This window comes from Coturnix japonica, chromosome 38 (assembly GCF_054131305.1).
Source record: "Coturnix japonica strain WE chromosome 38, WE-NBRP24, whole genome shotgun sequence".
NCBI classification, from domain to species: domain Eukaryota; kingdom Metazoa; phylum Chordata; class Aves; order Galliformes; family Phasianidae; genus Coturnix; species Coturnix japonica.
Window position 1 is genome coordinate 2,928,482 of NC_140700.1, and position 25,310 is coordinate 2,953,791.

The 25,310-nt window shown below is 56.2% G+C and overlaps 1 protein-coding gene across 14 annotated transcripts in view; it reads left to right on the forward strand.

Moving 5' to 3' along the window:
• The window catches only part of SOX13 (SRY-box transcription factor 13), a 29,769-nt gene that overhangs the window by 2,976 nt on the left and 1,483 nt on the right, over positions 1-25,310 (forward strand). Inside the window, exons 1-13 of one of the 14 annotated variants that reach the window (XM_015884884.3) lie at positions 7,986-8,132; positions 19,929-20,130; positions 20,622-20,727; positions 20,867-20,953; positions 21,239-21,411; positions 21,702-21,770; positions 21,876-21,990; positions 22,066-22,148; positions 22,253-22,412; positions 22,611-22,720; positions 22,797-22,893; positions 22,976-23,119; positions 25,051-25,267. In XM_015884884.3, coding sequence (XP_015740370.2) covers positions 19,930-20,130; positions 20,622-20,727; positions 20,867-20,953; positions 21,239-21,411; positions 21,702-21,770; positions 21,876-21,990; positions 22,066-22,148; positions 22,253-22,412; positions 22,611-22,720; positions 22,797-22,893; positions 22,976-23,119; positions 25,051-25,267 — 1,562 coding nt within the window. In that variant the 5' untranslated portion in view covers positions 7,986-8,132; position 19,929. Of the gene's footprint in view, positions 1-7,985; positions 8,133-12,025; positions 12,151-14,288; positions 14,396-19,928; positions 20,131-20,621; positions 20,728-20,866; positions 20,954-21,238; positions 21,412-21,701; positions 21,771-21,875; positions 21,991-22,065; positions 22,149-22,252; positions 22,413-22,610; positions 22,721-22,796; positions 22,894-22,975; positions 23,120-25,050; positions 25,268-25,310 lie in introns of those variants that run through there. The other 13 variants (XM_085527367.1, XM_085527370.1, XM_085527371.1 and 10 more) reach the window with 13 other exon arrangements.

The window sequence follows — 25,310 nt, forward strand, 5'->3', positions numbered from 1 at the left end:
TATCTAAGTGAGCCTTACTGGGGGGGTGGGTGAGCCCCTGGTGCAGGATGGGGTCATTGCCCAGATCTATGTGGCAACAGGGCTGGGGATGGTCACTGCCAGCAGTACCCCCTCCCAGCTCTCAGCAGCCTTAGGCTGAGCTGTTTGTGCTATCCTTAAGCTTTGCTGCTCCCCTGGGCTGTGATTGTCCCTGTCTGAGGTGGTGGCAGGAGCTGAGGGTCAGCTGGCACCCAGGCAACGTCAAGGTGCATGTGGGCAGTGGGGAAAGACGCTCTGTGGCAGCTGCTCTGAGCACAGATCTCACACATCCTTTCAGCCCTCTGGCACAAGGGCTGCCATCCAGAAGGTGGGGGGGGATAGTAGGGAGGCCAGGCTTTGTAAAACAGCTCTTCCAGCTCCTTTGGATTATCTGGGAGGGTGCACAGAGCCATGGGAAGGGGGGCTCTGCTCTGTGCCTGATGGCAGAGCACGACAGGACTGTTCCAAGCTGACTGAGTTTCTGCAGGGCGATGTCCCTGGCCCCCTCCCCAGGCTCACCCTCAGCTCTGCGGGTGAGTCACTCCCATCCCCAGCTCCTGGAGCAGCCCCGAGCTCTAAGGGTGTCCTGGAGAATGTCTCTCCTGCTCTGCCCATCTCCCGCTGTGCTGGGGCAGTGGCAGGCCTGCAGGGCTCAGCCATGGACTGGAGGCAGCTCCCTGCTCCATCCGCTCCCCAGTTTCCAATAGCACTCAGATTTCTTTTAACATAGGAAGGTGCTATGCAAACAGATCCCCAGCCTGGGGTGCTGCACAAACAGCAGAGCAGGGACTCAGGGCCGAGTTGTCCTTTCCCCAGGTACTGAAGGGGATGCTGTGCTTTGCAGCAGTCAGACAGATGCTCTTGATGCCATGTGCTTGGGGCAGTGATGGTGTTCAGGGGATGCTGCGTCTCCTGTGGGTGCAGAGGGATCAACAGCAGTTCTTTCCAACAAGGCAGTGGGAATACAGCAGGGCCACAGCTGGGACACCCCTGGTTCCCTAACAGCCAGCACAGGAGCTTGGTGATGCAGAATGGGGCTCAGCTCCCCTCGTCTGCATTGGTTTTTGCTCCCTGCTTGGATGGGTGGTCCCGCTGCCCCCTGCCCTGTGTGGGCACACACGTGCTGCAACACATCGTGCCTTTTTAGGAAGGGTGGCAAAGAGAGGGGTGGGAAGGGAACATGTCTGCCTCGTTATTTAGTGTCCCACACACGGAGCCTGCCTGGCCCTCGGGAAACCTCCATCCACGGCACGGCTGAGATCTGCAGCGAAAGCAAACAATGGGATCCCCAGAGACAACAATGCCCCATTGTCCTTTGAAGCCGTAACAATGAAACAATGGATCCCAGACCGCCTCGCTGGTTCCCAGGCACGCCCCCCGCGCTCCGCCCGCTGCCCGGTGCTGCCTGGACTCGGGGGTTGCGTTGTCCCCCAGGAGCCCACGTCGTCGTTCCCATCCTGCACCCATCTGTCCCCCTGTTTATGGGGTCCTGCCCCGGGGTCCTGCAGCCTCCCAGCCCTCGCAGGTTGTGGCTGAGAGCAAAAGGAAGCGGCTTCCAGCAGAGCTTTGATCCTCGGGGTTTTATCAGCTTTAGGGATGGAACAGTCCTGCGAGGTCATGCGGTGCGAGCCCCTTAGAACAATGCGGCATTGTTGTTAATGGGGATGGCCACTTGTCAGCTCTGAAGCTTTCCTGATAACCTCACCTCCTACTCATGGGGGAGAAGCAACCACGATGGCAGCACCCAAAACCCTGAGCACTGCATGGGAGGTAGAGCTGAGGATGGGCTGTAAGGTCCCATTTCCTCGCAGGAGCTGCAGTTCTTCTCTCCTGAGCTGCATCTCTGCTCTGTTTCTGCCTCCTGGCTGCAGCCAGCCAGCCCCAAAGGAGCCAGGCTGGGCCTATGGCTGCTCCGTGCTTCCCCAGAGCTGCTGCTCATCCCATAGCCGGCTCTCAGGATGCTCAAGGTAGCTTTAACCACTATGGCTGCCTGGCCAGGCTCAGGTCTGGTGTGGATAAAGGCTGTGGCATGTGGTCATCATTGCACATGGTCATACAGTCATCTGCTACGTGTCTTTTCCCACTGGGAACCCAATGCAGGGCTCGGGAACAACAGGACTCCTTTTTGCTCCAAGACATCTCCTGGTTCGGCCTCCTCCGAGCTTTGGGATGGAGCTCTGAGCCCCCGCTCCTCCCGCTTACCTACCGACAGCCAAACCCACCTTTATAGGTAATGAATGGAGGAGAGAAAAGAACCCCGAGCACATTGTGCTTCCAATGGGCCGGGAACAATTGCTAAATACAAATCACACAGAGAAAAGGGAGAGAGAGAGAGAGACAAAAGAAAGAACCCCGGCACAAAGGAGAGGAATGAAATGGTAAGTAAAGTCAAACAAAAAGGAGCCGGGCTGAGACAAAAGGAGGGAACAATATCCCCGAGGCAATAGGCTCCTGAACAATGGGGACAGTGACAGCGGCACAAAGGCACAGTGTTTGCAAGTAGACGTTATCTCACACAGCCACTGGCAGGCCTGGCCGTGGCGCTTCTATTTTCAGGGATGCTTTTGTGCTGCGCTGAACAATATTCCTTGCATGGCTGCAGATAGAGAGATGAGAGGGGGGTTCGTTCTTTTTTTTTCCTGCTTTCCCTGTGCCAGCTCTGGCATAAAAACAGGTTTGGCCCTTCTGAGAGCTGGGCAGGGCGGGCGGGCAGCATAGACCTCACTGCAATGCTGCTGGAGCATCACCTGGCAGCGTTGAGCATGGCTGTATGGCCATTGTATGGTCAGCACCCCGGGGTGAGTCCCCAGCAGCTCGGGGTGGGGTGTTGGATGGCTCATATCCAGCTCTTATCAGCCCCATTTGTGCTCGTGAGCCCGAGGGCAGAACCGGGCAGACCAGAAGGATGGCTTTTCCTGGCTGCTGTTGCAACAGAGCGCTGGAGGTTGAAACATCTGATGTTTGTCGGGAGGAACGTGGGGACTTTTAGTAGGCTGGGATGCTGCTGTGCCTGTCCCCAGCTGCGTGACAGTGGAAGAGGCACCCAGCATGGCAATGGCACCGCATTGAGGGTCAGTCACAGCTCTGCATTCATCCAGCCTGCAGATCAGGGTGGCCATCAGTGGGCTTTTCCCAGCCTTTTCAGGAGGGTTCGCGGCTTTTGGTGGAGCTGGTGCACATTAAGTCCCATTCTCTCATAAAAACCCTTTAGCAGAGCCCTCCAGGTTGTGCCCCTGGCCTTGATACTGGACTTGGGATCACAGCAGTATCTATTGCACCTAACCTGCAGGACCTGCTTGGCCACAGTGTGTTATCTCCCCCCCTAAGAGCTGCTGCCCTGCCATCACAAACCATGGGGACATCACTGAGGTACCCCAAAGTGATTAATGAGCAGGAGGAGAAGTCGGGGTGTTGCGAAGGCAGCATCAGAGCGAGCTGATATCGGTGCCGATCTGACACCCAGCATTGCAGCTGGGCTCCGGCACTCACTGCTGATATCGATCGTGTTATCTGAGGGTACATCCTGTTGCTAAGTTTGGCTGCTTCCTCCGGTTAACAGCTGTCGCTGCTGTGAGATTACAGATGTTTAAACGTGTGCTTTGGGGATGGCACGGGCTCTGGGTGGGGGGGTTTGGTGGGAAGGGAGCCCGTGGTTGCATAGCGAGCCTTTGAGATGAGCCTTTGTGCCCTGCAGATCCCAATGGGGTCGGCCTCGCTGAGGTCCATGGGGAGGAAATATTTGGGGGCTTTAAATCAAAGCAAAGCAACGGCGCCGCTCATTGAAGTCGGGCTGAGAGGAAAACGGTTCCCTGATCCTGACTGCCCCGTATCTGATTCTGTGGTCGTGTTTGTGTTGTGAGCGCTGCCTCGAGGCGCCGTCTCTCAAAATTAAAGCCCTTTTGCCGTGTCTTTGCTCACCCTCCTCCCCAGCAGCGGTGTGGCAGAGCTGCTCCTCTCCCAACCCGGCCTCTTCCCGACTCGGAGCTCTTTGCTGCAATTAGCTGGTGTTTAAACCCTCGCTAACCCTTAACATCCCAATCACAATCGTAACGATTAGTAATAACGCTCCGCGCATCCTGCGGTGCCGCACATCTAAAGATTACACTGAGTAATTAATTAAACCCGATCCCCCCCCCCCATCCCCCTTCCCTGCTTCCCTCAGCGAGGGGGAAAAGAAACGCTGAGAGTCTCTTAAGAAAGGACATAAAGGCAGGGAAACCCGGCACCGACACAAGACAAATGGGGATTTGAAGACAATTCGGGCCGGGCCCATGTGACCCAAGAGTGGACGAGGCAGGAGAAAGGATAAAAATGCCAAGCAAAGAACGGGGACAGAAAACAACCGCCAGCTTCAAAACCCGGGGAAAGAAAAGCTCCAAGATGAAGGGAGTGACAAAGCATCAAAGGGACGAGAAACCAAAGGCGTCGGAACAAAGGACAAGCTGGAACAAAGGACCAAAGAGAGGAGAACAAAAGCACTAAATAGAAAACAAAGAAGGGGGGGAACAAGAAAAGCCCCTCTGTCGTTGTGCTGGAGGGTCCGGCCGGTGGGCGGTGGGTGGCACAGGCGGAGCCGCGCTCCCACTGGAGCTCAACTGGGAGCGAATGGCCCCGGAGCCCACGGCATCCTTTGAACCAGAGCCGATGGGTTCGGCCCCCAGCGCCGCGTTCCGGGTGGCAGCAACGAGCCCGGGGATGTGGCTGTGCCACCGCGCTGCCCCCAGCCCCTGCCTGCCCACTGGGTGGTCTGGGTACCCCCTCCCACCCACCCCCTGTGGGCTCCACTGTGCGGCCTGCTCAGCATCACCCTGCACTGCCCCAGCCCGGCTTCAGGCTGCCAGGACGGCTGTGTGCTCCCTACCCCACGGCCTTCCCCTAGGAGGGCAGCAGTTGGCCTATGCCATGTGTGTGGCTAGATGTGGCCACGGGGCTGGCTGTGCACTGGGTGGGGAGAAAACAGAGGCGTTCAGGTTGGGAACAGAGTGGCAAATATGAGATGCTGCATGGTTTGCTTTCCCCATTGAATCCCAGTTTGACTCAAGGGGGTGTGATGGGTACCTGGAGTTGGGTGGATGGAGCACAGCACCTGGAGCTGGTGGTGATGGACAAGGGGGGGTATGTGATGGGCAGGAGTCCCCCCAGAGCCCCTGTCCTCCTGCCTGCAGGAGGTTGGTTGCTTATAGCTGTAATGCATTTTGAAGCAGTGAGGCCCCCCTGCATCTTTCATTGGTGCCAATGTGAAAGGATTTGGGGAAGACAGAGAATGCTGGGGGCTTCCTGACACCCAAACCCCGGGATGGCATCTGTGCTCTGCAGCCCTGTGCCCAAGATATCTCTCTGCTCCTATGTGGGACTAGCAAAAGTCACCTGTGTTTGGGGTCTGAGGCATCACAGAGCTCCCACTGCCTCAGGGGAATGGAGGGGTTTGAGTGGGGGCAATCAGCAGGTTGAACAGGGGGACACACTGTGGGTGTGGGGGGCTTTGGGTCCCTCTGTCACATCAATCTTCCCCCAGTACCTACATTGAACTTGATGGGTCCCTTCCAAGTTGGGATATTGGATGTTTCTGTCTCTCTGTGTTCCTACTCTCAGACCCAGCTCTGCCCCCTCTCAGCTACATGGGACCATTGGTGCACCCCAACCCAAAGGCCTACAAGATGCAAAGGGGTGAAGTGAGGACAATCCCGAAGCTGCCACTCAGTTTTGAGAGAGTTTGAGCTTTTCCATTAGCACCATCATATCAGCTGGGCTCTAATGGGTTGCAGGTGTGTCTGTGTCTGTATGTGGGCAGTGATCTGGGTCCTGCTGAGGGCAGTGGCAGCAATGTTTGCTAGATTCCTATATGGATGAGGAGTTGCGTGGCTCACTCCCTGCCCGCAATCACTTTGCAGCTTTCCCAGGCTGGTGAGGAACAAAGCACATGCCCAATCCCAAACAATGGGTCCACTTCCGTGCAGGAAGTAAGGTCAGATTTGTTCTCCCTGCTTTGCCCCCTCTGGCCAGTTATAAAGGGGCCAAGCCATTGTCTGAACCATTTCCATGACTCAGGCAACAGCATCCTGCGATCTGGAGGCTGGGACTTGCAGCCAGCATTGCTCCTATGGCTGGAGGCCCTGCAGGCTGCATGGAGGGGTGGGGTGGGGGGCTTGGGAAAAGGAAGGCCAGTGTTGGCTGTGCTTTTCCCCTCCATGCCCCCTGTGCTGAAGGCAGCGAGATCTTTGCCCCCACCAGCTTTCCTGGTCCCTCCACCCATTGTCCCAGCTTCCTTCTGCTGAGGAAAGCAAAATGCTGCAAGGGGAACCACGGGCATGGTGCTGCCCTGGGTGTGAGCCTGGATGTGGCCAGGTGGGGAGAGATGGAGCCATGGAGGCACCACACCCCCTCTGGAGGGGTGGGAACCATCTCTGCACCATCACAACCCTCATGCCCATGGTCCTAAGGGTGCCATGTGGGTCTTAGGATCCTGATGATGTTCCATGTATCCTAGGGCTGGTCTGTGGATCTTGTGGGTCCCAGTGATGCTCCGCGGCTGTTGGTGATGTTCTGTGGGTCCTGGCAATGCCCTGCAGAAGGTGGAGAGGAGGTGCAGGTGTACCTGGTGTTAATTGAAGGAGGATGTGACAAGGAGTGGAGATGGGATGAGGAGGGTGGTCCACGTGTGCTGACAGCTCACCTCATCCCATTACCCATATGGGGATGATGCCACAGCCAGGGGACTGCAATGGGCACCGGCACCCAGTAGAGAGGCCACTGGGGCCACCACGACCAGGAAGGAACGGAAAGTGAAAGTCAGTGGCCGCTAGTCCGGGCTGGCTGTTACCACGGAGACCCGAACAAAGCCTCTTCTCTCTCTTTTGGGTTTAATTGTGTGGGTCTTCAGCCCCCTTTGTTAATTGTTTCCCTGTCTGGTTCAGGGGATGCGCTTCTGCTCTCAGAGAGGCTGTGGGATCTGTGGGGGTGGCTGGGGGCTATTTGTGCCATGGGATGGGGTGGGGGCTTTGGGAGGGTCTGATAGGGGGCAGTGGATGGGGGAGCTGCCTTTGCATCCCACCCTGCTGCAGGTCTGTAGCTCCATGTGCTCAGCTTCTCCACCTGTAAATTGGGAACGTATGAGGATATAGAATCACTTTGACAGTTGGGGTCCTAATTTGCTTCCAAACCCTCCTGTGCTTCGTGTTTAATGTTCGGGCAGTGATGCCAGGAGCTCTCCCAGTTCACTCCTGTCCTCCTGCTTCCCTCCTTGTGCCTGCAGTGTGGTTACAGCTCAGCTCATTTCTTTGCTCATTTCTCTGTGATGGTGATGGAGAGGTTTCCCACAGTGAGGGGTGGACATGGGGTATAGGGAGCCCAATTCCTATACCCCATATCCCAATTCCCAAGGTCCCCGGGAAGGACCTTCCAATTGCACTTAGTGGGAGGGAGTTCCCGGAGCTGCTGTGTCACACTCTTGGGGCTGGAGGAAAACAAAGCTTGAAAGCAATTCCCATGGAAGAAAACGATGGTGTGTGTGTGTGGGGGGGGGGGGGGGGGGGGGGGAAGGAAATGGCTTCGAGTCAATGGGAATTTTCCCTGTTGGCAAAAACGTAAACAGTCCTCCTTCAATGTTGACATAACATTTACAAGATCTCATTCTGTAAAGCAGAGTGTGTTTGTCAACACGTGTGTGCCTCAACCATCAGCCGCTGCCTTTCATTCCTAACTGTGGGATGCGGGGTACGGGGAGGGGTCTCCTAAACTCTTCCCATGTCCTTATGGGGTTCCTCCATCCCCCACAGCCACGAGTCCGGGATGGAGTAGAAGCGGCGTCCCGCGTGGGTCCCCCGTCGGGGCAAAGCAGGGGGTCCCGAGGGGAGGAGACGGGGCAAAGGGGCCGCCCCTCAGCCGGCTGCTGGTTTGCTGGTCCCTCCTCCTCCTCCTCCTTCTCCTCCTTCTCCCCCCCTTCCATCTCCTCCCCGCTCCCTCTCTCCGCCCGGCGCCGGGGCAGCTCCCAGCGGAGGCGCCGGGGACATGGAGCAGACCTGAACCGTGCGAGAAGCCGCGGAGCCGGCACCGGGAGCGGCACCGGACCGGGACCGGACCGGGACCCGGGCGCAGCGCTACAGCGCGGAGGAGCCGTAAGTGCGAGCGGAGCAGGGAGAAGGGCAGTAACACGGCCATGTGGGGCACTGCGGGGGGAGATGGGGGGAGGGGAGTGCACGGACACGGACACAGCTTTGGGGCTTTGAGCGCCGCCCCGGGTCGTGGTGCCCCCTAACCCACACCACTCCACCACCCCTTTGCTTAAACAGAATGGGAAAGGTGGAAAGCGGAACGCCGCGTCCTTCTCCGTGCGGCCCCAGTTCTGTTATAAAGTTGTAGGGCTGCAAACTCCAAAAGCAACGGCGGGGAGAGCGAGAAAGCGGCAGGGAAGGGGTTAATCCTCGACACCCTCCCCCCCCGCTTCGTGTTCAGCGTGATCCCATTGCAGCCCACTCCCCAGGATCCCCGGTGGGACGCGTCCCCATGTGCACAGACCCTGTCCGTGTTGTGCGCTCTGTTTTAGGGCTGTGGGGCATAGGGGCAGCGGGTTATAGGCTGGCAGCCCCGCAGACACAGCGCACAGACAGACAGACAGACACCATGTGCGGGGTGCAGCCATGTGGGACTTAACAGCTCGGAGGGGTGCTGGGCTCGGGTCTCCACCCTTGGGGTCCCCGTCCCTTCTCCCCCACGAGATGGATGCGATGTTGCTGCTTTGTTGGATGGCAATTTGCCCGTGTTTAGCATCGTTCCAACCCATCTCCATCCCCGTAGCGCCGTCGGGATACCGGCACAGAGCACGCGGGCAGGAAAACTTGCTGGCAGCACCTTGCGGCTGTTTGTCCATCCAACAAAGTGCTCCATCAATGCAACAGCAGCGCTGTCACGGGGCAGAGCCGGGGGAGGGCTGGGGTCAGCACGGCTGTTATTGCTTGAGCCTAAATTACAGCTGATCCGTGTCACTGCGTCTCTTAGCCACGCACCGGAGCTGCTTTTTGGGGCAAATCGGGGCAGATTTGGGTCACTGTGTGGGATGCTGGGGCTCCTACGCTGCTGGCTTCAATATGGGGTTGTGATATGGGGGGTTTCTATCTGGTGTGACCCCTCTGCTCAGGCAGTGCCTGTGGTGGGACCTGGAGGGGAGCTGACATGAAGTTAGTGATAGGAGAGAGGAACCATGAGCTGCAGCTGAGCAAGTTTTCACATGAAATACACAAACAATTGCAAAGCTTTGCTCCTTTCCACCCCATCCTGGTTGCCAGTGTTGGACATGAGGTTACTCTGCTGATGCTACCCAGAAATAATGTCAGACTGTGGCTGCACATCACTCAAAGCTGCTCCATCTCACGAGTTACTTCCATAGACAACACTTTGCTTCCAAAGCAGATCTGGAGTAATAGATTTTAGGAGTGAAAAAGGACCATTAGCTCAGCTAATGTTATTTTCTCCTTAGCGCAGACCAGATCATATCTCTCAGTTACTCCCCTATTGAGCCAATAACCCGCGTTTGTAATTCGTGCAGTTTCCTTTTAGTTCAATTTGATTTCGCACTGAATCCATCCTGTTGACACTGATACAGCACGGGGTCCATTTTTGCTTCTTGGAAAGGCTGAGATTTCGGGGGGGGTCACATTAAAAACAGCCTCAGTCCTTCAGTGGAGGTGGGCAGGTTGGGTGCCATGTTTTTAGCAGCTCTCATTGCACCACCAGCCCATCGCCCCACAGGAGCTCAGCACCGTTAGGTAGGAGCAGAGACCCTGAGCTTTAAAAGTATATCCCCCTTCCTTCTCCTCTTAAGTGCATTTGTTGCTCTGGGGGCTGTTTGGTAGGAGCAGTGAGATGGAGCAGCTCCTAAACTTTGCTATTTGCTGGAGGGGATTTAACCCCATCCATGGGATGCTGAGGATGGGCTTTTCCCTCCATGCAAGGCACACAGCAGCAGCAGCACAGTAAATCTCTCCTTTCAGCACATTTATTTTTACATTGGCTACTTGCTGGAGGGGTTTGCTGCTTGTTGCCTTCCTGGAACTGACACTCGCTGGGGCTGGGCTGCTGTCACATAGGTTGGGGATGGGGGCATTGAGGGCCGGCAGTGTGGGTTGCATTGAGGTGAGTGCATGGGGATGATGGGGGCTCGGTGCTGTGGGGCAGGGATGCAGATCCATCGGGGCTTTGGGGTCTGGAGTTTGCTGCTGAGCACATGGTGGCTCAGAGCATCCACATGCATGAGGGTGGTCTATGGGGTGCAGGACATGGGATGTTTGGATGGCCACGGAGCCAGGCAGGTCAGTGATCCCTTGCAACAAAACCAAACAAACTCGGGGTGCAGTTTGGCTTTGCTCTTGGCTGTCCCTCCCCACAGACCCACTGATGTCCCACTGCCACCCCAAGTGCACCCAGCTTTGTCTGTCCGACACGATGCCGCCCTCCTTCTTGCTCAGCCCCATCCCATTGTGAACACTTTGGGTTGGAGCTGCTTTTGTGTGTGTGACTGCGGAGCAGAAATGCTTTTCTCACCAGATGGACGGCCTTCAATACGCATCACTACAGCTCTGCTCTGCTTTTACACCCCAAAGTGCTCCGCCGTGCTGGTAAAAGGCATCATGTTTATTCTCCTTACAAACTGTGTATTGAAATCAGAACAAACCCCCATTTTTGAGCAGGGAAGTCGCTCCTTACAGCTCTGGACAACAGCACGGGGGAAACCCATTGGACTCTTTTGTTCTGCTCTGGTTTGAGTGGAGCATCACTGCAAAGTGTTGGTGAGATGCATTCGTTCTCAGTTAGAAAATAGCAATGTGAGCTGCCTCTTGCTGTGCATCCAACAGCAGCAGGGGTCTGGCTGTGCTCTGATGGAGACTCAGCCTGGGGGGGGGGGTGGTCTGCAGCCCTGGGGTGTCCATAGAGCTCTGGGCTGTCCCCAGCTCTCACCAGCTATTGGAGGTTTGGGTCTCGTTGTGCTGCTGGGGTTTTGGGTTGGGGTTAAGGGGGAAAGATTAGGGCTGCTTCAAAAGTTTGCCGTGCTGCATCGCCCCGTTTCCACCCAGTTTTTGCACAGAGCAAAACAGACAAAAGGGAAATAAATTAGGGCGGCTTGTGACAGTGCTGCTGGGAAAGCAGTCGGTGCCTTCCCCCCCCACATCTCACCCCCCATCCCATCCTTTAGGAGAGTATTTGAGAGCCAAACCCTCTCCCTCGGGCTGTGCCCTGTGCTCAGCATGGGGCTCCCCCAGCCCGGCCGCTCCCAGCAGGAGGAGCAATGGCAAAGACATTGACTTTTGGAAATGGTTTTGCACTTGGAAGCTCTCCCTCTCCTCCCACCCCACCTGCTCTGAGGCCATATGTCCCATTGCTGGATGTGCTCCAGTCCCAAACAAGGGTGCTCGGTGTGTTCGATGCTGTCGCTTTTTGGCACTTGGGGAGGTGCAGGGGGCACTGCTGGATGGTGTTGGGGTTGCTGGGACGGGGTGGGAAGAAAAGGAGCAAGGGGGGTTGGAATGCAGTGTCCAAATCATCTCACAAAGCATTAATGCAAGTCCTGAGCACGTGCTGGAAGTGGAGCTCAGCCCCACTGCCTCATCATAGAGGAATAAGGTAATGGGGCTCATCCTTCCCAGCAGCATTTTGGGTGGCCCTGGCTGAGATCTGATGGTTTGAAGCATTTGTTTTGTTCGTCCTGGCTGCTGAAGGGGGCTAATGGCAATTGGTTGTGTGCTTTAAGGAGATGTATGGCAAAGAGAATTCAAACGACGTGGGGTAGCAGAAAGGTATTTGGTCCTCTTTGCCCTTGTGAAATGGAGTTACTGAGGGCTTACGTGGAGTCTGGCAGGACCTCCCGCAGCCCCTCTCTACCTGTCCCCATGGAGCCGGGGCAGGGAAGGGCTCGGCCAGCCGCTGCCCTCCGGTTGGGGAATGCCAGAGCCCGGCTTATCTTTTGTCTGGAACAATAGAGGGCTCGGCCCCATTGTTCTACCTTGCACGCCCAGCCGGAAAGCGAGTCCCTTGGGGCAGGGGCTGCACGGAGCCGCCTGTGGGGCTGCTCTGCGTGGGGCTTTGCTGGCAGAGAGGACACGAACCTGGACATGGACATCCCCAGCCCATGGGGCTCTGCAGGTGAATTCCCCAATGGATGAGGCTCAGGAGCTTTCCTGCTCACCTTCCTTGCTATGCACGACATGGGGACTTTGGGAGGGTTTGTGTGTGGTGGTGGTGGGGGTCCCAAGGGCACTCTGTGCCTGTGCAGTTGTGAGACCCCTCTGTACCCCCATAGGCTGCGGTGTGGGCAGAAAGAGGACAATATTTGCCTTTCCTGGGGGCTCTTGGGCTTCCTATGCCCAGCTCGTCTTGCTGCTTTGCATCAGGTTTGTGGATCCATCCTGGGAACTGAGCTGGGCAAAGCGTGCTTTTGTAGGGGAGGGTTGCTTGGTGCTGGTTATGGGATGTGGCTCTCCCATGTGCAGCCACAAGGTGGGCACAGCCCAGAGGAGCCCACAGCTCATGCAACCCTATGGCAGAAAGTGGCGTGCGAAGCAGCAGGGAGTGCAGATGTGTGCACAGAGCAACTGTGCTTCCCCTCAGCCATGCAGGAGCCAGCCAGGCACGTGGAGCCAAAGCCCTTTGCTGCAGGGGGGATTGGGGACCCGAGGGGATGTGGGGACACAGAGTGGGACAGGTGCCACTTTGGCTGCATGGGCACAAAGAGCCCCTTGTGTGCTGCAGGACATGGGGGTGGTCGGGGGCAATCGGACACCCCATTGCAGCAGGGGGGGCTGTCTGCAGCTTGTTGGAGAGTCTGAGCCCTTGTGCAATGAAAATAATCCTGGCGGGCTGGTAGGAGCTTGTCCCATCTCTCTGCATGGCTTTCATGGTCTTGATCTCGTCTGAAATGAGCAGGGGAGGGGAAGAGATGAACCCAACTATGTGGGGTGTGTGGCTGCGATGCAGTGTTGCTCAGTGGGGTCTGTCCCACATACGGTCCCTTTCCCAGCACTGGGTTTAGCATGAACTCCTTGGGTTGGGAGGGACTCTTTGCTGGAGGGGTAATGGGGAACAAGCTCCCCACTGAGTCCTTAGCATGGGATCTCAGATCTGCCCCATAGATCAGGGGCAGCACCATCGCAGTGACCGGAGCTCGCAGTAATAAGGGAGAGAAGTGCAGCTGAGAGCATTTTCCTTTGGGATCTCCATCCCAACCCACCTGGCCATGAGTGCTGAGCTCCAGGTTCCCTCTGCTTTCCAAAGGAAGCTGCCGATGGTGCCATCAGCTCCTGTCACACCAGCAAAAACCTGTTGTTGCAATGTCAAATGGCCCCAGCAGCTGAGAGGTGGCCGTCACCCCTGCCCCAAGCCCCTCTGGCAGCTGGAGAGGGCAAGATCCCCCCCCCCCAGTCGCCTCGATAGAGCCTTTGTCCCCCTGTAGCCAAGCAGCTGCTTGGGTTCATGAGGCTGTTTGCTGCTGTTACAAACCCATACAAGGTGAAGCTGACAGTTTCTGGGGCAATGTGGGTTTCAGGGAGCGGTGCTGGCACGGGCGGAAACGTGCGGCCGTGGGGTTTGGGGTTTGGTGCCGTCTTCAAGGGGCCCCTGAGCTGCTTTAGGGACACGTGTTTGAGATTGGAAACACCAGAATGCCATCAAATGGGAGCCTTGAAGTGGAGACCCCAATGCGAAGCCAACGTAGAGAGATGAACTCCCAGAGAGAAGCCCCCCAAGATAGGAGCCTCCAAAGTTAAGTCTTCTAAACAAGAGATCCCAAAGAGGAGCTCCTAAAAAAGAAACCCCAACGAGGAGACCCCAAAGAACCTCCAAAAGTTGAGTCCCTTAAAGAGATACCCTCCAAAAAGGAGCCCTCCAAAGAGGAGACCCCAAAGAAGAGCCCTCAGAGTGGAAACCCCAAAGAAGAACTCCCAAAGTTGAGTCCCCCAAAGAGGAGCTCCCCAAAAATCTCAAAGCCTGGGGGGCAACTGGGGAAAGAAAGTGACACTGGTGGTAGGTGTAAAATATCATGAGGTGGTCAGCAAGGGGTGAGTAGGGGGATTAGTGTCTCATCGTGCTCCATCCCATCCCTTAGTCCCCAAGTGGTTGGGTTGAGTCTGGCTGAGCTGAGCTCCTTCTTGTTGAGGTGGTGAGAGGGAGAGGAAAAGGGTCAAATGTCTTCACCCCTCCGTCATGCGATTGGAAAGTATTGTTTGTGAACAAACTCTGCCTGGAAACGCTGAGTGAGTGAAATAGCACAAAACCTGCGCCGAGATCGGCCTCTGCGATAAACGCAAGGGCTGCTTTGGGGTGAGGAGAAGGCAGAAACTGCTACAGAGAGGAGGGAGACGGAGCTCTGTGCGCTCCGGCATCGCCGTGCAGGGTGAGTCGTCCCCATATTCACCTCCATTAGGGGAAAGGTTTCCTTTATTTGTTCTTTCTTTGCAAATCAATGTTGCTATAAGGGGCAGAGGGTGGGCAGCTGAGAGCTCTATGATGGCTGGGGGGGCCCTGAGGACCCTGTGGTCCTGACCAACCCCTCTGGATCTTATGGCCATTCCCCTCTAACTACCCATGCAAAGGCTTCCACGAACAATAAGATTTGGGTTTAAAAGTGTTTAAAAGTATTTAAAAGAGGAAAAGAGGCGCAGTAGGAAGAGGGGGGACTTGGAAACTATTACAGCTTTGGGGCTTGTTCTTTTTTGCTGTGGTATTTAGAGACCTGCAGGGGAGAAAAAAAGCTCTTCTCTTGAAGACGTGCAAATGAGAACGCTTTGAGTGTCCAGCGTGCAAAGCAATGCTGTGCATGGCTGCACGGCTTCCTGCCGTGCTCTGCAGAGCGGGTGAAGGCTTGGGGGGATGCTCAGTGCTGTTTGCTCTTTACCCAGCCCATGGTAATAGGGAGTCACCCAACCTCCTTGTCTCCGTGTTGCCCATGTCCCAGCCGTGTCCTGGTTCCCATTCAGATGCTGTCAGACCTTTCTTTAAGGATGTTTCCAACTGCAACCTGGGCTGTAATTCAATAATTCCAATGCGCTGATGAGATCATTCCCTACCTAATAAATCCCATGGGTAGGATGTTTCACCTGATGGTCACTTTGATTTTTTTTCCCCTATTTAAACCATCCTATTACTTATCCCATCAAAGATGCCCATGCTGGGGCCATCACTGTGGACTTGCACCAGTTGATGCCCTGGGAAGACTCTTGGTGTTGGGTTATTTGTGTGGCTCTGATGCTGCTGCCGGGCACACAGTGCCTGTCTTATATCTTTGGGGTGAATGTGGGTACGTCAGATGTGATTTAATGCCCCCAGAGCTGTGCTGTGAGGCTCATTGCCCCCATCTAGAAGTGGGGTGCTGGTAGCAGAGGGAGGTCCCAGCTGAGCCCTTATGCTGAGGGGGGTGACAGGAAGGTGCCGCATGGCGGTGATGTGTCCCTCTGCCATCTTGTATGCAACCAGAGCAACGTGGTAAGGAGCAGCTTGGGGAGATCTGGGAGAGCAGAATTTACAGTCAGCTGGAAATTGTGAGTAAAAAAGGGCCACCAGGAGCCCGGGGATGTGGTGTGGTTGAGAGCTCTACAGGCTGTGCCAAAGGGACCCATGTGCCAGGGATGGCAGCACGCGGTGTACACCTCTCACTGTTATCATGGGGGGCTTTGCTCTCCCAACCCCACACTGAGCATCCCATAGCACTTCTTGCTGTTCCTCCGGGATCCTCCTCTTGCTTTAGGCTTAAAGCTTCCATGGGTTGTGCAGCAACAGGAGCTTTTCTACGCTCCACTGAGCGATGCAGAATTGGTGCTCCACCCCATTGAGAGCCCCAATGTGGCAGTGCTGGAGAACCAAGCACGGCCTCTAGAAGCCAAGGGGGGAATCCTCATCCCTATGGGATATGAGGCCCAGGCTTGAGTGGGGACTGAGGGAAGGTGGGTGGCAATGGGTGCACACAGAGGTGTGACCCCCCACTCCTTCCTGTGTTCCCATTGCTGGAAATTTCCATGATGCCAATTCTGTCACCTCAATGTCACCATTGCGCTCTGAGCCCACAAGGATGTTTCCAGAGGCCATCACCCCCCCATGCAGAGCCATGCAGCCTTCAAGGAGCAGATAAAGAATGCTCTATTCTGCTTGGACATTAGGAAATCCCAGCTCTTGCTGGAGCTGTGGCTTTGCCTATGAACCCCCATAGTTTTGCCGAGCTGAACTGGGAGTGATGCTCTCCAAATCTCTCCTTTATTGGTGCTGTTGTTGCAGCTTTTTGGTAACGTCGGCTCTGGGCAGTTTGCTGGGAAGGTATTGGGGCTTTCTGCAGGTGAGTTGTTGCAGAGGATGTGCAAAGAGTCGGCTGGCCCCAGCACAGAACGTTTCCGCTGCGGCACCGCATGGCTTGGTGGGGACACGTGGAGCTTTGGCTGCCACGAGGTGATGGCGGCTCTGCGGTGGGATGGCTTCATCTGTCCATATCTACTGGGTGACTTCATCCAGACATCCAGGTGTCTCCTGGGCTTAAAACCTGCTTTTTCATGGTCCTTCACTGGGTGTTTCTGGCCGCGGATCCTCAGCCGTTGGCAGTTTGTGAATGGCTCTGTGCTGGAGCCCTGCTGATGATTCCTGCTTGGCTGGGAGCCACATGGGCTGTGCTTTCAGCTCTGCTGCATCCCCAAAGGTCACCATTTCCTCCCGCTAGTGACAGCACGGCGCTGGGGACAGCAGATATGCCGTAGTGTAGAGTGCCAGAGGTTGGCTGCAATCCCTTGCAAGCTCAAAAAGGTGAGACTTGACCCAATGACCCTCTATTTTTACACACACCAGAGCCCCGATCCCAGTGTAGGAAGCGCTGCCCTCTCCCTGCCATTCACCCCACTGTCCCTGCATCCCCATGGGATGGCAACCCCATGAAGTTCCCAGCTGTGTCCCTCACCTCAGCCACCCCCCTTTACAAGCACACAGTGGCTGTGGCAGGAGGAAGCCATCCCTCCTTTTATGTGTGAAGGCACGCTGGGCGGAAACGCTTGGAAAAGGGCCCCGAAAGGACATTCCAAGTCTGGCAGGAAAGCAGTCCTCTCGTCTGGCAGGAGACGGGCTATTGTCTGTGCCGGTGGCTGGAGGGATTCCTTGGGCCCTGGTTGGAAGGAGAGAACCTGTGTGTGGTTTCTTTTTCCCCCTGTTCTCTCTCCTGGGGGTGCTCACAACTCGTGCCTGCAGTGCCTTCCCACTGCTCTGTGCTCTGTGCTGTTCTCCCCTGTTGGATTCTATGCTTTGCTACAGTTGGTGCTTTCTCCCCCCCGGCTTGCTGTGTGTTTGGGGAGGTGGAAGGGAATCTAAGAACTGATCTTTTTCTGCGTGGAAAGAGGAAAAGTAAAAAGCCAACAGCTTCCATTGGTGCATGTGATGATGGGCAGATGGGGCAGGTCATACAATCCAGGCTACCCAACTCACCCCATCAGCTACTGAGATGCTCTCCCATGTCTCACTCTGTGGGATTCCTCATGCCGTCCCATAGGGTGGAATTACCCTGGGCTGAGGGGCAGGAACCCTCAGTGCTGAGCTTGGTGCAGCCCTGCAGCACATCCCTGCAGGCTTCTTTCCCCTTGCTGCTTTGCAGATGTATGTGCTGTGTTCCACGGTGCTGGAGAGTGGTGAGCAACCAAGGGGATGCTCTTGGGGTCCAGGGAGCTCAGCAAGAGGCACATTGGCATCACCCATGGTGCCAGGCTGCTGCTGGCTCTGCCCCTGCCCTAACGAGCTGTTCGGCTGCAACACAAACAGGTCAGATAGGATCAGCTCCTGGCCAGGAAGGGTGGCACGGCACAAGGGGAGAATTGCAGGATGTGCCATTGAGGGGTACGAATGGAGAAGGAAAAGCTGGCTGTCGCCATCCCCAAACCTCAGCTCTGAGCTTTAGCTGGGGCAGCCTGGTTGCAGGTAAGTTGATGCACACTGGGGTGGCAGCTGTAGGGCTTTGGAAAGGAGCCCCACTCGTGATGTTCTTTGGGTACACCTTGTCCTCATGCTTTCACTGTTTGCTGTGGCTCTCCAGGCTGGCACTGCTCATCCGTGCTCTGTTCGCTCCATTCCCCTCCGCCCTTCATTAAATAGCAAACATTAAAGGCGAAGATCTCTTACATGAAGATGTATTCCCTGTGCCAAGGCAATTGTTCCCGTCCCTATTGTCTGTGCAACAGAGGAGCCCTTGAGCTGAGCACACCTGAGACAGCCAGCGCAGCCTCGCTATGGGAACAAGCCTTGTAACAAGATCACCACTCACTTTTCTTCTTTTTCTTCTCCCCGTTTTCTTTTTTTGTTCAGCAAACCATATAATAATCCCACAATGAGGCCCCTTTCACACAGACCCCTATTAAAGCACCGGCTGTATTTTAAGAGTAAACTTGCAGTGGCACCGTGGACGTGAAGCACAATGGGAATGTGACCTGACCAAGTGCTGGCACTTTGCTTTTGTGCTCTTCCAGCCTCGGGCATTGCACTGTGTGGGTATCCCTGGGCTGACTGCATCCCTGATGGAGGGAGAGAGGGGAAATGATGAGAGGAGCTTAGAAGAACCGATCTTGCTTCTCTACCCTACTGAGCTCTGCTTGTTGCTGTTGCAACCCCATGCACATGGAGCAGCACTCAGCACCCACCCAAACTCCCCTCTATTCCTTCACCACCCCCTGAGCCATAAAAGCATCCAGGGCTGCGCTTTGCTGCCTCAGTTTCCCCACCTGCAGCACTTCAGCCTCTGGGGGCACCTGGATGCACAAAGCACACAGAGCACAGCATCCCACTGGCTTCATGCCGGCCCCATTCTGCTGCCAGCAGGACCCATTTCCTCCCCATCCCTCGGGGTGTTTTGATGAGCATCCATCCCAGAGGGGGCTGGAGGGGGGATGGAGACGTTATCAGGCTGCTGCCCGAGGTGGGCTGGGGGCAGGAAGGGGGAGCGGGTGGTGCTGCAGGATGCGGGTAGATACCGTGTAGGGCTGGAGCTGGGAGGAAGGCCAGAGCCCAGAGAGCACCGTGGGTTTGTTCAGAGAAGGGCAGGGAACTGAGATTAAAAAAAGCCCTGCTAAGATCAGAAACTCTGGCGCGCACAGTGCCCCATTGTTGAGCTGTCACACTTCCCTTTACTTTATTGCTTTTGTCCAACACCCTATTGTTCCACTTCCTTTTGTCCCCTATTCAGAGCCCTGGCTTTTCATTACCCAGCCGGCCTTGTTGTTTTCGTTTCTTTTGTTTGAAGTTCCTGAGAGGAAGGTTTTATTTTCAGCAGTTTGATTAATTCGCAGCTTGAGCCTGGCTTTGTTTGTTGTGTCATTGCTGCCCCAATGGTGCAGCCCGGTCCTGGGGGCCCCCGGATGATGGGGTGCGAGCAGGACACCCTGATGGATGCAGGGCTATGGGGTCTCTGCTGGAGGGTGCACACTATGGCCCCCATGATCCCGTGCCCTTCATCCCGGTGTAAATCCCATCCCTGATGGTCTCCTTCCCCCATTATTCCTCCTTGTAAGGTAAAGGGTTGAAAGGGGACATTTGGTGCCGTTGTTGCTGTGCAGTGTGAGGGCTGGTGGTCCCTGGAGGGGAAATCCCTGCCTGGAGTTTGTAGTGGATGCAGTGGGATCCCAGCTTGTTCCATTTGGGAACACAACCTGTGCTGAGCTGGGGCTGTGCAGGTGATGTGGCTGTGGCACATCCCATGGTAAAATAAACCCTAGTTCTGGCCATGCTTGGTGTCCCTTTAGGACATTTTTGAGCCCCATGGTGCCCTGCTGGGGGCTGGTCATGGAGAGCCCGTAGGGCACCCAGGGCTCAGCTTCACCACTAGCATGGGGTAGGGCTGGGCAAAGGGGTGCCCCTGGTGTGTGAGGGGGAGAGGAGACCCCTATCTCTCTGCTAACAACCTTGCTGTTCTGCAGGATGTCCATGAGGAGCCCTGTTTCTCCCCACCTGGAGCTCGATGGGGCAGGTAACATGGTGAACTGCAGCATCAAGACGGAGGAGAAGAAGGAGAGTGGCTACGAGAGCCCACCAGGGGCTGCCCCCAGCACTGAGCCCCATCCCAATGACCCCCCAGGACCACCACCAAGAGAGGGCACAGACCCCCAGGTATTGCCACAGGTGGGTCCTATCACTATGACCATCCCTGCTCCTGGCCTTGACCGAGCCCTGGTCTCTTTGGGTTGGCAGTGCACTGCATCCCACCCTGGGCAGACGGAGGTTGTCGTTTCCCTGAGCTTTTATTCCTCATCCTGAGGAAATGAAGCTGAAACCTGAGGTTCCCCCCAGGCTTTTTGGCTGCTGTCAGTGCTCTGGGGTCAGCCCTGGGATTTGCCTTTGGCGTGCAGCCCTCAAGGCCACCTGCAGACATCCTCCACTGTCCCCACGTGCAGGACAAGGGCCACTCTCTTATGTTCCTGTTTTAATTGCTCTCGAGCTTCCTCTCTCTCTGCCCAATATTCTCAGTCCCTGGGCTTGGAGAAGCAGGGCACTCCAAAGAAACAACATCCCATCAGCTCTGAGCACCCCATCAGCTTGGTGACTCCTGCTTGGAGACATGTTAGATGTCCTTGTCCATGGGTTCTCCACCAAGTGATGCTCTGTGTGTGCAGGAGTCCTGCTCACCTGCTGGTGATGCACTGGAGCCGCGGTGCTCAGCCTTCGAACCTGCTGTTGGCAGCCAGGAAAAGCTGGACTTCAACAGGAACTTAAAAGAGGGTAAGAAAGGTTTCTGGGACCTCTTCTTATTTTTGGAGAGATTTGGGTTTGGAAGAGCCACGGTGCAGAGCTTCAAGCTGTGCTCACATGGCTCTTCTTTCCCCAACCTGCTCTGCTGACTGCCTGCTGATGGGGACAGTGATGCCAACCATTGAGAAATTACTCTCCAGCGACTGGAAGGAGAGGCTGCTGGGCCGAAATGCTGCTGAGACCAAAGAAGTGAAGGGTGAGGTCCCTTCTGTGCCACCTCGGTGCTCTGTGCCCCTCTTTGGGTGCCCACAAGGCTTTGTGTTCCCCCATCAATTGGAGGGGAGGTGTCTGCAGTGTCTTGTTTTGGGGATGATTTGTAGTTCTTTACCCAAAATGCTCATTACCCAGAACTGGTCCTTCCTGATAAAACCTTGCTCTGATGGCACAGAGGGACTTTTCAACCCCCCCCTCTGACCGCAGCCCCCACCTGTGGTGGTGATGCTGCTTCTAGAGCCCCCAACTTTGCTTCTTCCTTATGCAGGAACTCAGGAGAGCCTGGCAGAGAAAGAACTCCAGCTGCTCGTCATGATCAACCAGCTGTCCACGCTGCGGGATCAGCTCCTGACAGCCCATTCGGAGCAGAAGAACATGGCTGCAATGCTCTTTGAGAAGCAGCAGCAGCAGATGGAGCTGGCGCGGCAGCAGCAGGAGCAGGTGGGCTCCAGGGGGACCTGTGTCCCTTCGGGGGCACTTTGGTACCCTCTGACTATTGAGGCAGGACCAGGAGGGCAGGGTCCAGGGGTCAGAATCCCTCTAGAAGTGATGAGGAGGAAGCTCTTTAGTATCTGTCCAGAAACCTGCCCTGTTTCTGTGCCGATCCCAAGACTTCCCATCCTGTTGCTTGCTATAGGGTGGCTCAGGGTCAAAGCTTTCCATCCTTTATCTCCATGTTGAGGATGAATCATAGGAAGTCCTTAACGTGCCCTCTGTCTCCTTTCTTCCAGATTGCAAAGCAGCAGCAGCAGCTCATCCAGCAGCAGCACAAAATCAACCTTCTGCAGCAACAGATCCAGGTAAAGGTGTGGGACACCCCTCTACCCACCCACAGAGCCAGATAGTGGGGACACCACCCAGCTCTGCCATCCCACAACCATTATCTGTGGTGCTCTTTCCTCCAGCAGGTCAACATGCCCTACGTCATGATCCCTGCCTTCACCCCCAGCCATCAGCCCCTTCCTGTGACACAGGACCCCCAGATTGCTCTGCCCATCCAACCCATCCCCTGCAAGCCAGGTGAGCCGAGTCCCCTGGGCTCAGGGATGCCTGTGGGGTGCCCTCATCCCCCAATACTTCCTCTGTTCCCTGCAGTGGATTACCCCGTGCAGCTGCTGCACAGCCCTCCTCCTCCCACGCTAAAGAGACCCAGTGGCTCCGGCCACCTCCAGATGCAGGTATGGCCTCAAAGTGCCTCTACAGCCCCAATGCACTCACTGTACCCCTGCACCTGGGGTGTGCCAGTGGCTGCACATCACTCCCTGCCTTCTCTCTACCTTAGGAGACCTCACAGCCGCTGAACTTGACGGCCAAACCCAAAGGCTCCGAGCTCCCCAGTGCCTCCAGCTCACCCAGTCTGAAGATGAGCAGCTGCCAGTCCCTCACACCGAGCCATGGGGCCATGCGAGACCTGCAGAGCAGCCCGTCCAACCTGCCTTTGGGTGGGTTCCCATCACCTCCATCCATGGAGGGTCCTAAAACCTCCCCACAACACCTCCAAGAGGCAGCAGACTGCTCTGCTCCATGGAGTCCCACCTTGTTGGGTTTCTCTGGGTGCCCCATTTTTTGCTGGGTTGGGGGATAGGCACTATGTAGTTTTGGGGTACTGATGGGTAACCCCGGGCTGGTTTTCCCACCAGGATTCTTAGGTGAGGGTGATGCCATCACCAAAGCCATTCAGGATGCACGGCAGCTGCTGCACGGCCACAGTGGTGCCATGGAGGGAGCTCTGACCCATCCCTACCGCAAGGTGAGCCCAACCCAGACCATCCCCCATCCCCCTCCATCCCTGCACCCCACGATGACTCCATCCACGCTTCCTGCAGGACCACGTTGGCATCGATGCTTCCCCTGTGAAGGAGCGGATGGAGGAGACACCCACACACCGCCTGGATGAGGCTCTGCTGAGCTGTGAGATGGATGGTATGGGGACAGCGGGTGCCATGGGGCAGTGCCACATTGCTATTCCTCCTGCTCTGACCCAGCATTTGGGTTCCCCTCATAGGAACACGGCATTTCCCCGAGTCCAGGAACAACAACCACATCAAACGGCCCATGAATGCCTTCATGGTGTGGGCGAAGGATGAGAGGAGGAAGATATTGCAGGCGTTCCCAGATATGCACAACTCCAGTATCAGCAAGATCTTGGGTGAGTGCTCCGCGTCCACCCTTCCTTGCTGTGTATGGGTGGGGGGATCCCAGCTGTGGTGTGGGATGGAATGGAGAGGGAAATCCACAGCACTGGGGGGGCGCAGCAATGGGGCCGTGATATCAGATTGACAAAGGTGTGCAAAGAGGAACCAGAGGCTGAAGCAGCAGCAGGGGCACACTGCATGCTCAGGGTGAGGGTGGACATGGACCCACTGCTGAGTGGCCATGGACATCCTTTTGAGCAGGGACCTTTGGGGTAAATTATCCCCCTTTGCCAGGGTTCAGAGCACTGTTTCATTGCTATCTTCCACCAAGAGCAACTCTACTCACCACCCCTGGCCCCCCTCTCCCCCCCAATGCTCTATGTGCCCCATGCTGCTGTATCCCAGCAATATGATTTTACACCATCCTCAATTGCCTGGCAGCATCCTCTAGCCCTCTCCCCCAGCCCCCCACCAGCATCTTGCTGTCACCCCAGCCCTGGGGCAGCCTATTTCACCCCAGCTATTAAAAGCAATTGATGCGGTCTCCCAGTAGCCCATCCGAAGGCTCACACACTTTGCTCCACCTCCACCTCGTTTTAGCAGCTCCGCTCTGTTTAAAAAAGAAGCGAAACAATTGCTGGGCTTTTCCCTTTGAAAAGAGCACGCAGGCAGGATCTGCTCATAACCACTGGGGGTCGGAGAGGGGTCCAGGAGCCGGACGTGTGTGGTGTTCTGGTTGCTGTCATACTTGATGTCCGTGGCTTTAAATAGCTGGCGCAGTTCTGCCTGGGGAGCCAGAGCTGCTTGTTGCTCACTGGGGCAAATTTAACCTGCAGCTGAGCAGGCTGGGACCGGTGCTCACTTGAGGCTGGGGGTTTTGGTTGCTCTGTGCTTCCCTGAATGGCTGCTGCTGAGAATGTGGGGCTCAGGCAGCACGAAGGGCTGAGCCAGAGGGAGGATGTGGGATGTGTATGGCTCCGTGCCTTGGCTTACCCAGAATAACCAACTGGTGGTGCAGGGAGGGAGATGTGCTCTAGGGGATGGAGACCCAAGGGAGGGTTTAGGGAATGGGAATAGGGACTCTAGAGGTCTAAAGCCAGAAGTGCTGCTGGCATCGTCATCAGATGAGGATGCTCAAGGCTGTATGTTGGTTCTGAGCATCTCCAAGGGTGAAGATCCCACACCCCTCATGGACTTTTTCCCAGGGCTGCCCCACTCCCAGCAGGATGAATTGTTTCCTAGTGCCCAGCTGTAATTTGCCTTTCATCTGCTGCCTCTTGTCCTTAAATTGCACCTATGTGGAGAGCTGGGCTCGCTCTTCCCCATATGCCCTTTAAGCAGTGGAAGCTGCAGTTACATCCCCTGCACCTTCTCTTGGGCTGAGCCATCCCAGACCCACTCCATGGTGCAATCATGCGATCCCTCCAGTGCGACCATCACTCCCCATACCCAGACATGGGTCTGGATGCAGCCCCTGTTCCCATCCCTCTCCCCAGCCAGCAGCCTTGTGCTGTGCTCAGCTTTCCCCTCCTGCCTCGGGTGCAGGTGGAGATGACAGTGCAGGTCAGCCAATGGGGGAATCCAAGTCACTCTATTGCAGCCACAGCACCCACTGGGAGAGGTGCCCCAGAAGGTCAGGGCTGGGGACCATGCATGGCAGGGATCCCAGGGGTGCCACCAGCCCAGCCCTGGCTCCTATCTCACTTGAAGGCCCCACGGTCCAGGGATGCATCCCACTACTGCACATTCCAGTGTAGTGTGCATAGGGCAGCATTCCCAGAACCACAGAATGACTTGGGTTAGAAGGAATCTTAAAGACCATCTAAATCCAGCCCCCGTGAGCATGAATCCCCCTCTTGCCATGGGATCATGCACACAGATCTCCATGGGGAAAGCTTCAGCACGGCAGGGGATAAACACACCCCATGGCCTCCTCTGTGCCCAGGCTCCCGCTGGAAGTCGATGTCGAACCAGGAGAAGCAGCCTTACTACGAGGAGCAAGCCCGGCTGAGCCGGCAGCACCTGGAGAAGTACCCTGACTATAAGTACAAACCCAGACCCAAACGCACGTGCATCGTGGAGGGGAAACGGCTGCGTGTTGGGGAATACAAAGCACTGATGAGGAACCGGCGGCAGGACGCCCGGCAGGGCTATTTGATAGGGTAAAACAGAGGGATGCCCTGGGGGCAGCGAGGGGCTCGCCCC